We start from the raw sequence: 12617 nt of genomic DNA on the forward strand, positions 1-12617 counted from the left end.
ATCCTGGAGAAGAGGAGACTCAGGGGAGACAAGGCAGTGTCAGGGCAGAGGTTGGACTTGATGATCTCTATGGCCTGTTGCACCCTTGCTGATTCTGGGATTCTCTGAAACCACCCTTGGAGCAGTTGCAGGATGAGCCCTGGGCCTCCTCTTCAGAAGCTCCAGCAGCCCAGGTCCCTCAGCTTCTCCTGGCAGCCCCAAAGCCCATCCTGTCAGTCCTACAGAGCCTCTGCAGCTCCTCCTCATTGCCCAGAACAGGGAGCCCCAGAGGCAGACACAGCAGCCCAGATGTGCCCCCTGGCCTGGGGTGCCTGTGGCAAGGGAGCAGCAGCAGGCACTGCAGGAGCCTGCAGACAATTCCTGCAGCACTTGTAGGATGATCCTGCTGCCCAAGGGACGTTCCCATGGTGCCAAGTCAGGAACTGCAATGGGGAGTGGGGCCAGAGGGGAAAGGCAAACAGGGATGGGCTGTTTGCAGGGCAGGGAACAGGGCTGGGCAAGAGGAAGAAATCTGGACCAAGGAAGAGTAAAGAAAGCAAAGATGGCACACAGGAAATGCTGAGGGCAGTTTGGGGGTGGCTGCCAGGCAGCCCTGGCTCTGAGCAACAGCGTCTGCAGTGGCACAGGAAACTCCCAGCTGATGGGAACAAACTTTCTGGCTGAGTGCAGAGGCCAGGACAAAGCTGAGTGGTTTCCCTGGTGTTTCCCTGCTGTGCCCCAGGGCACCAAGACTTGGCTTCTCTTTGTCCCCACCTGTCATCACTGCCTGCAGTTCTCTGCTCTGCCTGGGGCCTGGGGACACTTGCTCAGTCGTGTCCCTCTCTGGGACCCATTAAAAGTCCAAGAAAGTTTGGAGTTGGATTCTGCCTTGGAGTTCTGCAGAGGTTTCTTCAGCTCCCTCTCAGGGACTGATGTTCAGGGCCTGAGCACAAAGCCCCAGAGGCTGATTAAAGTCCTTGTGCTGTGTCTGTGCTGCTGAGCTGGGCTGGGCTCCTGGCACAGAGGCAGCTCCTGCTCACCAAGAAGAGCTTCAAAAGCACATTTCTCTTGATGAGCAGCTCTTGTGCCAGCCCAGCAGGGCTGGGGCACTGCCTGCAGCCAGCGCGGGCACAGCCCAGAGGCACAGAGAGCTTCAATCAGTCAGGGCTGGGAAGGGGCTGAGAAGTGCCTGGGGCACAATCACTGCCAGCCCTTGGCACAGGAACCTCTGGCTGCAGGACAATGCAGCTGCAGCTCCTGGAGCCATCTCCTCAAGCTGGAACATGCCAATGCCTGCAGAGCCTGTGAGTGCATTCTCTGCTTGTCTCTTGTGCAGAGCAGCCAGGGGTGCCCAGGGCTGTCCTGCAGAGCAGGGTCCTGCAGCCCAGGGCGCTGTGCTGGGGCAGGGACTCTGCTGCCTGCCAGGGACAGCTCTCAGCCAGCCCTGGCAGCTGCTCCCAGCACTGGGGGACAAGATCTGGCTGGGAGGAGACAGCTGGTGAGGCTTGGAAGTGTTCTCGTTGTGTGAGGACGATGCTGCATTGTTCAGGACTGGTCCCAGCATGGCATTGAACTGCAGAACATTTCCAAGTAGATTATACAGGGAGCACAGCAAGGCAGGGGCTGTATAAAAGGGAAAATCCTGCTTTATTTATCTACTGCTCCGGGTTGCCTGGATGGGAAATTGCACAGAGATATTCATTCCTCACTTCAGGTGGAGTAAAAAAAAAAATCTCTAAGATGTGAATAAACCAGCCTGTGTTGGGATGGTCCTCAGTGGGACCCATTCATGCTTTGAGACACTTTGGGGTTTTCTTCTGACTTTGACTCCTGGAAAGGTTTGTGCAATGTCCTCTCAGGCCCTGAGGTTCAAGGGCTGAGCTCCAAATGCACCACGGGGCTCATTAGGATGCAGCAAGTCCTGACAAACCATGGCTCTGCATTGATTTCCATCGAGTCTTTTTCAGTTCAGCAGGAAGTTTTCCTTTTACAGTTATGGATTGTATAAATAAGAAACTTGACTAGCCCAATATTTAAGCAGCAATCAATTTATTAATTAATATGGTAAAGTATGAGCAATACAGCACTGGGTACAGTGGGGGAAGTTTTCCCTCCAACTGCACACATATAGTTGAGGCTTACAGGTGTGCAGGGGTACTCATCAGCTTTCTCAGCAGTTTCTATTCCAATTCTTACTCATCAGCAGTTTCTATTCCCAATTTTTACATCACAATTCTACACACTATTGTGATTTAGCTTTTCTCAGGATGTATCCCAAAAGGAGTATCCCCAGATGGTGGTGGTCTGGTTAGCAAAAGAAGAAAGACGAATCCCATCTGGTGAGGTCCAGCTCTCCAGATGTGGGTCCTCCTTTTAATTGCAAAGACTATAAATCTAACAACAGTGATGTCCAGCTTCCCTTGGTTGAAACTATAAATCCTTGAGGTGGTGTTCATCTTCCTTTCTGAAGCTGTTTTTCTCTGCTTTATTAAAGCATGAGATAAGCATGTTTCCATTATATATATTCCAAAGCTATAGTTTCAAGGATACAAGCAATGTTCTAAAATTATACTTCAAAAGGTTATTATTGCAGAACTCTTAAGAATTAACTACAAGCAAGAAGCAACATTCTTAATGCTTTAATGCCAATGCTCCTAAATCAACCAAGGTTAATTGCAAACAAAAGATGGGTTCAAAGGACTTCTTCCATGCTTTACTTTCCTCAGTTATTATTAGAATTCACAGCTGTCCCATTGTCGGTCTCCACACATGTCACAATCACAAATACACACATTGCCTGTGTGTACCTGACACGACACACAGCTTTGTATTTCACATCCCGCCGTGTCCCCCTGTGTTCCCCCGGGCAGGGAGCTGCTCTGGCCCGGGATGGCCGGGCCCAGCCGCGGGGCCTCGCCGGCAGCGGGCAGGAGCCGGCCCGGGCTGCGGGACACGGCGGGGGTGCCCGGCTGCAAAGCAGCTCTGGCTCCCGCCAGGGAGCTGTGGGCAAGGGGCTGCAGCCGTGCGGGAGGAAAGCCGCTGGGCCAGCCCCTAACGCTGCCCCGCAGGAAGGAAGGGCAGGAGGAAGCTGACAAATGAGCTCGGAATGTGGCAGTGCAGAGATGAAGGGACAAGTGCCCTTGGGGGCCGGGGGTTGGGGCCAGCCCTCGGGCACGGCTCCGAGCGGCTCCTGAGCCGGCCTAAGGGCTGCCTGTAAGGATTGCAGGCGGCAGCCGAGAGCAGCAGCGCCGGCAGTGCCAGCCGGGCCCCACGGCCATCTGCCCGTGCCTTCGCAGCCCGTGAGGGCCGCGGGCTCTGCAGCGCCGCTCCTGCTCCCACAGCCGGCCCGGAGCCTCAGGGCTGCCCCGCAGGCGCCGCGGCAGCAGCAGCGGCCTCAGGGCCCGGTCCGGGGCTCCATCTGCTCAGCCCGGGGGCAGAGCCACAGCAGGGGAGAAGGAGCTGAAGGAGCACCAGGGAATCCGGGGAGAGAGACAGGCTGTGAGACAAGGCTCTGCCTAGAATTTTAACAGTTTTTATTAGCCTAAAACTATATACAACTAACTTAATTACTATATACAAGTAAAAAGTCAAGTTCCTTATGACAATTGTCACAGGCGTTTCTCGCTTTGGACAAGATGTCCCAGGTCGAGCACTGGGTGCTGAGTCCTTTCCAGCTGGCCGGGGGCTGTTGATGTCTGGCGGGGCTGCAGAGGCTGCTCGAGCCCTGGGGCCCATGAGACCTGTCGAGGAGCTGTGCCTGGCCGGGGCTCTCCTGAGGCAGCAGGGCCTGGGCGTGAAGGGCAAGGGTGAGCCGCCACAGGTGCTGGCCCCAGCGCACCAGGACTCAAGCTCTTGTCCCACACTGGGCATGGCCATTCTCCCACGTTACTCCAGCTCCAAGCTCAGTTGCCCCATGTGCCAGTCCTCCTGCTCCATTCTGCCCCTTCCTTCTTACCCCAGACACAAAATACCCACGCCACATTACCCAGCTCTGTACACAGAGCCCTACTCATCCCCCAGCTGGCACCCTGCAGATAATCAGCCCCTGTCATCATTGACCCCCTTGCCCTGACAGGGCCACACCTGAGGCATCCTGTGCCCTGATCGCCGTACGATGCTGGTCATTACAGCCCCTCGAGATGTGTCCATCACCGTGCAGCAGGGTCACACTGGGCTGAGGAGGAGAGGGCAGCTGGCTGCAATGCAGCGCCCAATCCAGCACACCCCAATAATCCAAATCAGGTCTCCGTGGGGACTGAAGGCACAGATTCCCCCTGGACAGTCAGCAATGCCATCAAGCCTCAGTCACCATTCTGTGTCCCCACCCTCATCACACCTACCTTGTTGTGTACCAGGAGACACTGCAGCTGTGCACTTGTATGTGGGGAAGCCTTGATGTTCTGCATGGTGGAGCTGCTGCTCTGATGGTCCCCAGAGCTCTGTGGCACATGGGGACACTGGCACAGACCAGCGGCCTCCTGTGGGATGGGGCAGAGGACACTCAGTGCCCAGCCCTGTGGCATGCAGGGCATCACCCTGCTGTGCCAGGGAGGGCACTGGCAGTGCTACCTGCAGGGGCATGTCCCTGCCAGCTCCTGTCCACCTGCTGCAGGAGCCCCAAGCCCATCCCACCAGGCTGGATCTGCTGGCTCTGTCCCCATGGCCACGTGTGCTGGCCATGGCACCAGGCAGGTCCCTGTGCACAGGACACCAACTGGCAGGAGCTGGGCTGTCCCAGCTGCAGGGATTGGTTTTGGGAACTCCTTTCACAGGAGGCACCCAATCCCCGTCTGTAGGATTGACGGGGGTAGCACGGTCGGGACGAATGGAGATGAGAGATCTCTGAAGCCAGGTCGTGGACGGTTTATTGCAAAGGGTGTGGGTGCAGGGCCCTGCTTGGAGCTGCCAGCTGCAGCTCAGAACAGGCCTGAGAGAAGAGAGGGGTAGAGAGGACGAGAGGGTAAGAGAGTAAAAGCATAAGAGAGTAAAAGGGGTATGAGGATAAAAGGCAAGAGCTAAGAGACAAGAGGTAAGAGTAAGAGCTAAGAGCTAAGAGCATAGAAAAGTAAGAGCCAAGTTCCCATTACAATACAATAAATCATCTTCTGTGTTGAATATTCTGATTCTCACTTAACCAATCTAGTACAAGATACAAATCCTATAGCATTTCCATACAGCCTATAAGAATCACTACATTACCATACTGTGCTACATTTTAAACCCTAAAAACTCCTCTTTGGACCCCTTCTGCCAAGCTGGCAGGGTCTGCTGGGACCCTTGGACCTGCCTGCAAGCAGAGGGTCTTGTTTCATCAAAAGGGGATTACCTTCAGCTGGCCACACCGTTGTTTTCCCATTGTTCAGTAACTAAGGGATCTCGAAGCTTGCTTTCATTTCAATCTCGCTTATAGTTTCCATATTCTCAAAATCTTTTGCCAGGCAATCATATTTATAAGGCTTTCCTGTTTCATCTTCCCCAACAGCCCTCCAAGCCTGAGCTCAGACTGCAAACAGACACAGCTCATCAGATGTGCTTTCATCAGCCTTGGGACAGAGAGATGGGCCAGACAGGGCAGTGCAAGGCAAAGAATGCAAAAGCCCCCAGCCCTGGGGCAAGCACTGGCCCTCCACAGCTGCCCTCTGCTCCCCTGCCCTGCCCTGTCCCCCCAGGCTGCTCTGCCCCAGCCCAGGTGCAGAGCCCTCCTTGCTGTGTCAGGGCTGCTCTGCACCCCAGGTGCTGGGGATGTGTCCTCAGGGCCCTCACCTTTGGCTGGGCGGGGGCTCCTTGCTGGGGGCCATGGGCTGCAAATACGGGAGTGTCTCGGGGTACCTGGGGAGGGCAGGAGTCACAGGTGTGTGACAGGGGACAAAGAACCTGTTCCTGTTGGAGGCAGCCCCCCCAAAGCCATGGGATTGTAGCCCATGGCATCCCGCTGCCTGTAGCCCTTGGGATGAGCCCCCACAGCCCCTGCTGATGGGCAGGGCTGCAGAGGGGGCTCCCCACATCAGCCCCTCCCAAGCAGACACTGTCCCCCTGTGCCAGCACAGCGGGTCACTGCTGGCACCCATCTCCCCCCATGCCAGCCCCGCTGCCCCCGAGGCACTGGTGCTACTCACTGGCCAGGAACCTGCACGCTGAGCATGCGGTCACAGGACAGGCACGAGAAAGGGACTGGCAGCTGCCTAAGGAGGGTGAGGGAAGAGGGCTGGCTGAGCTCCTGGGGCCACAGCCCTGCAGCACACAGGCAGCAGCTCCCTGCAGCAGCCAGCTGCTGGGCAGCTCACTGCACAGGGGCACGGCCATTGCAGGGTGAACCGTGGGCTCTTGAGCCTGTTTCTCCCCATCCCCAAGGTGCTGGCTGATGCCAGGTGAAGGGCACAGGCACCCGTGCCACCATCCCAAGCAGCCCCTGCAGCGCTTTCAGCCCCTCTCTGGCACCAAAGCTCCCCCGTGTGCACGGCCAGGAGGGCAGGGCACGACCCAGCTCAGGGCATGGTGTGTGACAGCCCTGCCTGGCAGGAGCAGTTGCTATCGCTGTCCCCAAAGCCATCAGAATCTCCATTGCACTCACTTCTTAATCCCAGCAGCATTTTCACGCAACAGCCTATCCTCAAGTTCCTCCATGTTCCTGTTCCAGGAGTCCTCCCGGTGTTTACGGAAAGTCTTCAGCTCCAGGCAATCCAGCTGTGAACAGGTGCACAGCCTCAGCCAGCTGCTCCAGGATGTGACACGGAGCTCTCCAGGGAAAAGCCTGGAGGGGGATCCTCAGAGGGATGCTGCCTCAGGCTGTCAAGTCCCAAAGGTGCCAGTTCCTCGTGGTGGGGACGAGGTACCCCTCACCTTGTCTTCAATTGCATCGCTGAACTGCTGCTGGGTACTGTTCCAGTGCTGCTCCTGGCCTGAAATCTGGCTCTGCAACTCCTGCATCCTCTCATCCAGCTCCTCCATGTTCTCTTCGCACTGGCTGCAATCCACTTTGCTGTCCAAGGCAGCTTTGTTCGCCTTCTAGCAGAGGGGAAGGGCAGGAGAGCTGTGGGGAAAGGGATGAGGAACGCTAGGCAGGGCCAGCGTGTGAGGGACAGAGGGAGGAGTGCTTCTGAGACAGAGGAGAAATGCTCCAGAGTAGAAATCTATTTTGATTTAGGTGAAATGTACATCTTTGAGTCTGTGGTTAGAAAACATAGCTATGTAGCCTGACTGCAAAGCCTAGGCTCAGGGAAACTGATTCAGTGAAGGACAGAGATAAGGGGGGGGACGGGGCAGAGGGTGATAAAGAGAGACAGAGAGACTGCTGTGAAAGCAGGTCAACCTCACCTAAGAATTCTTTCTGATAAAGAAGAACTAGTGGCAAATGTCACGTGAAATTTGTAAAAATGAATATGTATGAACCTACTGTGAAATTGTATGGATATGTATTTGAGAGGAGGATAAAAAGGGACCTGAAGTTCCCAGAGGTACGCATGTCTTTTAAGGAGAGTAATCTCTGCATGCATCCCGCGCTGTAATAATAAATATGCCGGGTTTACAACTTACACAAAGTTGTGGAGTTTTTAGCTATCTCTGCAAAACAGACCCCTTTTGGAGGTTTCCTCCCAAAATTTGCCCTAAGCCAGCACAAACAGTCATCATGAAAATTTCACCAGTGGCATAATTTCCTGCTGGCAAATCTTGTGACAGAAGCTTGATCTTGTTCTCCATGAGACATTCTTGGGAAGAGAGACAGGAGAAGATTCCTGGAAAACTGAAACAGCTTTCCAGAAGGGAAATGAAAATGAAAGAAACAATCCAAGATCTTTTTCTCTATTTATTTCTATGCTCCCCTTTTCCATGTTGCACTACTTCTCCATCCCAGGAATTCCAGATGCACCGCACCTCTAAGATCAGTGACTTAGTGATTTTTAGACACTCAAAAATACCATGAGCCACACACATTTTCCTTCCCCTGGTTTTACTGGAAGGCAACACTGGAGATGTAAGTGCAGTGCTGGGCTCAGGTAGGAATCCTACAGCAAGGGAAGGTGGCCCGACAGTGTTTGAGCCTCAGCCAGGCCAATGCAGAGCAGCAAGCGAGGGGATTGCTGTGCCAGTGTGCAGGAGTCAGGGCTCTGCACCTGGGCTCACCGCTGCAAAGTTCCCGTGTTTGGACAGACTCAGGGGCTGTGCCCGGGGCGCGCGGGGCTCGAACGTGGGGCTCGTGGGGCGAGCGGGGAACGGACACGGGGACGAACGGCCCCGGTGCTTCAGTTGCAGCGGCGGCAGCGGCGGCAGCAGCAGCGGCAGCAAAAGCAGAGACGCTTCAACACACCTTCTCTTTTTCTTTCTGTTTTTGTTTCTCTTTCTCTCCCTTTCCCTCGGTCGGGCACCTTCTCTCGGGGTCCCTTGCCCGGTGTCCCTCTCCTCTCCCCGCCTCCCTCTCCCCTGCCGGGCCGGGCCATGCCCCCGGCCCGCCCCCGGCCCCGGGCGGGGCTGCCCCGTGCCCGGCCCCGGCCGTCCCGCCGCGCTCTCGCCTCCGCCCGGCTCTGGCCGTACTGGCGGTGGCGCTGCTGGGCGGGCATCAGTGCCTGGTGCGGGGGCGGCATCGCCGCCCTTCGGCTCCGCCTGGCCCGACCCCGGCCCCGGCCCCGTCCCCGTCCCCGGCTCCTCCCGGGGCCCGCGGAGGACACAGGCGGCGCGGCCGCTCCCGCCGCCTCCGCTGCGGCTTCCCCGGCCCGAGCTCCGCCGCTCGGCAGCGCGGCTGCCGGCCCCGAGCCGCCGGGGCCCGGGGCGGGTGGGGATGCCCGGCCCGGGCCCCTCGGGGGGCGCTCGGGGGCCGTTGCTGGCCCCGACCGAGCGCTGACAGCCGCGTCTCGCCCGCAGGGAAGGCGCACGAGGCCCTGCAGGAGCGGTACCGAGTGGGTTCGCTGATGGGGCACGGCGGCTTCGGCAGCGTCTTCGCGGCCACGCGGCTCTCGGACGGCGCCCCGGTGAGCGGCGGGGCCGGCGGCGGGCGGAGGGGGAGGAGGAGGAGGAGGAGGAGAAGGCGGACAAGGAGGAGAAGGTCGGAGCGCGGCGGGCAGGGCGGCGAGCTCACCCGCTGCTCTCCCTCGCTCGCAGGTGGCCATCAAACGCGTGCCGCGGGATCGCATCCGGCACTGGGGCGAGCTGGTGAGTGAGCGGGGCCAGCGGCAGCAGCCGGGCCGGGCCGGGCGGCGAGGAGCCGGGGCCCGGCAGGGTGGGAGCCGCCGGAGCCCTGCGGGGAGAGCGGGCGTGGGCTGAGCGGGGCGTGCAGAGCATCCCGGGCTGGCTGAGGGCTCCCAGAGCCCCGGCACGGCCTCAGCCCCACTGACGGCACCGCGCTCCTCCCGCAGCCCGACGGCAGCAGCGCGCCGCTGGAGATCGTGCTGCTGGCCAAGGTGTCCCGTGGCTGTGCCGCTGTCATTCAGCTCCTGGAGTGGCTCGAGCTCCCCGACAGCTTCCTGCTGGTGCTGGAGCGTCCGGAGCGGTGCCAGGAGCTCTCGCGTTTCCTGGCGGAGCGGGGGTTCCTGCCGGAGGAGGAGGCGCGGGCGCTGTTCCGCCAGGTGCTGGAGGCCGTGCGGCACTGCACCGCCTGCGGGGTCCTGCACAGGGACATCAAGCCCGAGAACATCCTGCTCGACCTGGCCAGCGGGCAGCTGAAACTCATCGACTTTGGCTGTGGCGCCTTCCTCCAAGACACAGCCTACACCCAGTTTGCAGGTGAGCCCTCCAGGGGATGCTCCTGGGCATCTCATGGCCCAGCCTGGGTGCAGCACCGGGGCTTCCCCCTATTGCAGCCGGGATGGGATTGATGCTGGAGCCGAGTTGATTTGGGTGGGGTGTGAGGGGGGCCAGCTGCCAGCCCTGCCAACAGCCTTCAGCACCCACTGTGGCCTGGGCTGGGGCTGGAGCTGGGGCAGCCAGCCCGACACAAACCCCCATGGGGGTAGCAGAGAGGGAGGTCTGACCCCGTGCCCCGGATGGTTTGGTGTGCAGGCGAGGAAGGGCTTGGACTGCTCTGCTCCCCTTGTTTGCCTTGGCTTATTAACATTTTTGGGGGCCATGCAGGTGGGGAGGAGAGTGGGTTTTCTCCACCACTGGGTGGGTTTTTCCTTTGTGTGTCATGATTGGGCCTTCCCAGGGTTTCTGCTGCCCTCTTCCAGCACCTGTGGCTTCTTTTCCAGTCCCGAGTTTGTACACAAGTCCCAGGTGCTGGTGAGAGGGCAGCGCTCACCCCGTGTGCCTCTGGGGCAGCCCCCACACGGCCAGGGATGCTGGGGCCGGGCTCTGGGAGCAGCAGCATCCCCCTGCTGAGCTGTGTCTGTGTTCCACAGGAACCCTGTCCTACAGCCCACCAGAGTGGATCCAGCACCAACGCTACCACGGCGAGGCAGCGACGATCTGGTCCCTGGGCCTCCTGCTGTGCCACCTGGTCATGGGCAAGCACCCGTTCAGGAGGGGCCAGGAGATCATCCGGGGGCGGATCTTGTTCCCACGATGGCTCTCTCAAGGTGGATCCTCATCTCTGGGCACGGGGGGAATCCCAGTGCTGGGAGACAGCAGCGGGCTCGTGGGCATCCCGCTCTGGCAGCTGCTGAGGAGGTGGCACAGGTCCTGCTCTCCTGCTCTCCTCCAAACAGAGCATCCATGGGGAAGTTTAGGCCCAGCTCTGGGCACACCCAGCATGGCCTGGGCACGGGAACAGGGGGGCAACTTCTCCAACTGACTGGTGATTTCTGGTTTCTCTCCCCAGAATGCCAGGATGTCATTAGGAGGTGTTTGTCCATGCAACCCTCAGACAGGCCATCCTTAGAAGAGCTTTTCTGCCATCCTTGGGTGCAGGGTGTTCCTCTGCCCTAGAAGATGGGAGAGATCCACGTGCACAGTTGGATCCAGGGGCCTGGCAGGTACCAGCTCCACACATCTCTTGGCACTCAGTGGCAAAGCAAACCAGGCTGGTTTTGTGCTGCCTGTAGCTCTGAGCAGGGGTCAGCAGAAGGGAACACACAGCTCTTGGGCTGGAGCTGAGCTGGAGACCTGATGTGGCAAGCACTGGTGTAGAGAGCTTTTTGGATAATTGGTTAGCTGAGAAAGGCCATTTCGATGTGATACCGATGGATAAGGATAGGGGAAACAAGCTGGGAATTATGTAACCAGTGTCCAATCACTGACAAAGGTCACAGTGACCTTCGCTGAAACGGGAAGACGGGGGAGAAAATTGCTTGCCAGAAAATGTAGATATCTTAGGTAGAGAAGCTAGAAGAATGCAAACATAGAAACAAAATAATCATTAGAGCATAGAAGTAGGTGTGGTTGATCTAAGTGTGCTTTAACCAATAATGAGCTCAGCTTTTGCAATATGTATAAGCTTCATTAACACCAATATAAATATGGGTGAGCTTTCAATAAACTTTGGGATTTGCCATCCACGCATATTGTGTGAGGCATTTCTTCCGACACACTGGTGGCCACTATCCCCCCCGGTTTTGTTTGTCTGGTTCATGGATGGCTGGGGCCCTGGGCAGAGCCCTGACAGCCTGGTCTGGCCCCAGGGAAGGAGAAGGAGCCCCTGGAGAAGCTGTACCAGGTGGGGCTGCTGCTGGAGACACCAAGGACAAGCTCAAGGATGACAATCTCTTCCTCGGCCTGGCCAGCTGAAGATGATGGACTTGGATTCTGGCACCTTCTTCAAAGCCAGGCTCCAGGCCCAATTTGCAGGTGAGTCCACAGGCAGGGGGATGCTCCCAGATCTGGGCCTGGCACGGCCTGGCCGGGCACCAAAGGTTCCCCCTTTGCTGGGGCAGATGCAATGAATTCTTCAGTGGCTGCCCAGCTGCTTTTTGGCTCTGGGCAGCTGCTGAGGGCTGGATGTGCTGTGGCTGGCTGCAGGCTGGGCACATGTCCTGCCCTCCTGCTCTGCTGCCAAAGGCAGCAGGGATGGGCAGCTCTGGGCACAGCTCTGGGCACAGCCAGCATGGCCTGGGCACCGCAGGCCTTGGCACAAGGGCACAGGAGCCCTCAGCTGACGGGCGGTTTCTGCTTTCTCTCCTTGCAGCCGGGCTCTGCGGCTGCTGAGGCTGCTCTGGGCTCTGCCAGGGCTCTGCTGGGCTCAGCCCTGGGCCCAGCTGGGCTGGCTCTGCCCTCACATTGCTCTGACAGCTCTGCATCAGACGAGCCCGTTGCGAGCACAGCGCCTGAGCTTTCTGCTTTGGCAGGTGAGTGAGACTCTGCTGCAGGCCCAGAGATTGCAGCTGGGGACACACATCCAATTGGCAAGGACCCAAACTCTCCACAGTCCCAGCTGAACGCCTGGATCTGCACAGGCTGTTTTGTCTGTCCCATTCTTCCTTCTTGATTGGCTGGAATTGTGCAGTTGCACTTTCTTCCTCCTCTATCAGTGCCACGAGTGGGCCAAAGCTGGCGAGTGGGCCGTGCTCCTGAGGCAGTGCAGTCTGGAGCTGGTGGATGGAGAATTGCCCTTCTGCACTGCCAAACCAGAGCAAAAAGCTGTCAGTGGGACTTGGTGTCTTTAAGAAATCCCTGACAGTTTACACAGAAATGTGCAGCTCCTTCCCAGGCTGAGAAGGAAGGGCATCTTCTAAAGGATTTGGGGTTTGACAGAGTTTCCATTCCCAGTCCTGCTT

General features: G+C 58.0%; 2 protein-coding genes across 2 annotated transcripts in view; both read left to right on the forward strand.

Moving 5' to 3' along the window:
* LOC143692673 (uncharacterized) overlaps positions 1–12617 on the forward strand; it is a 180661-nt gene that overhangs the window by 128195 nt on the left and 39849 nt on the right. The window lies entirely within an intron of this gene.
* On the forward strand, positions 8395–10833 carry LOC143692578 (serine/threonine-protein kinase pim-1-like; the record flags this gene model as incomplete). The annotated part of the gene is given in 6 exon segments (XM_077172828.1): positions 8395–8800; positions 8803–8942; positions 9073–9123; positions 9327–9693; positions 10308–10484; positions 10727–10833. Coding segments are annotated over 6 exon segments (1248 nt in total), but the record flags the coding sequence as incomplete, so codon positions are not given.

This window comes from Agelaius phoeniceus (genome assembly GCF_051311805.1).
Source record: "Agelaius phoeniceus isolate bAgePho1 chromosome W unlocalized genomic scaffold, bAgePho1.hap1 SUPER_W_unloc_2, whole genome shotgun sequence".
In the NCBI taxonomy this organism is placed as follows: Eukaryota; Metazoa; Chordata; class Aves; order Passeriformes; family Icteridae; genus Agelaius; species Agelaius phoeniceus.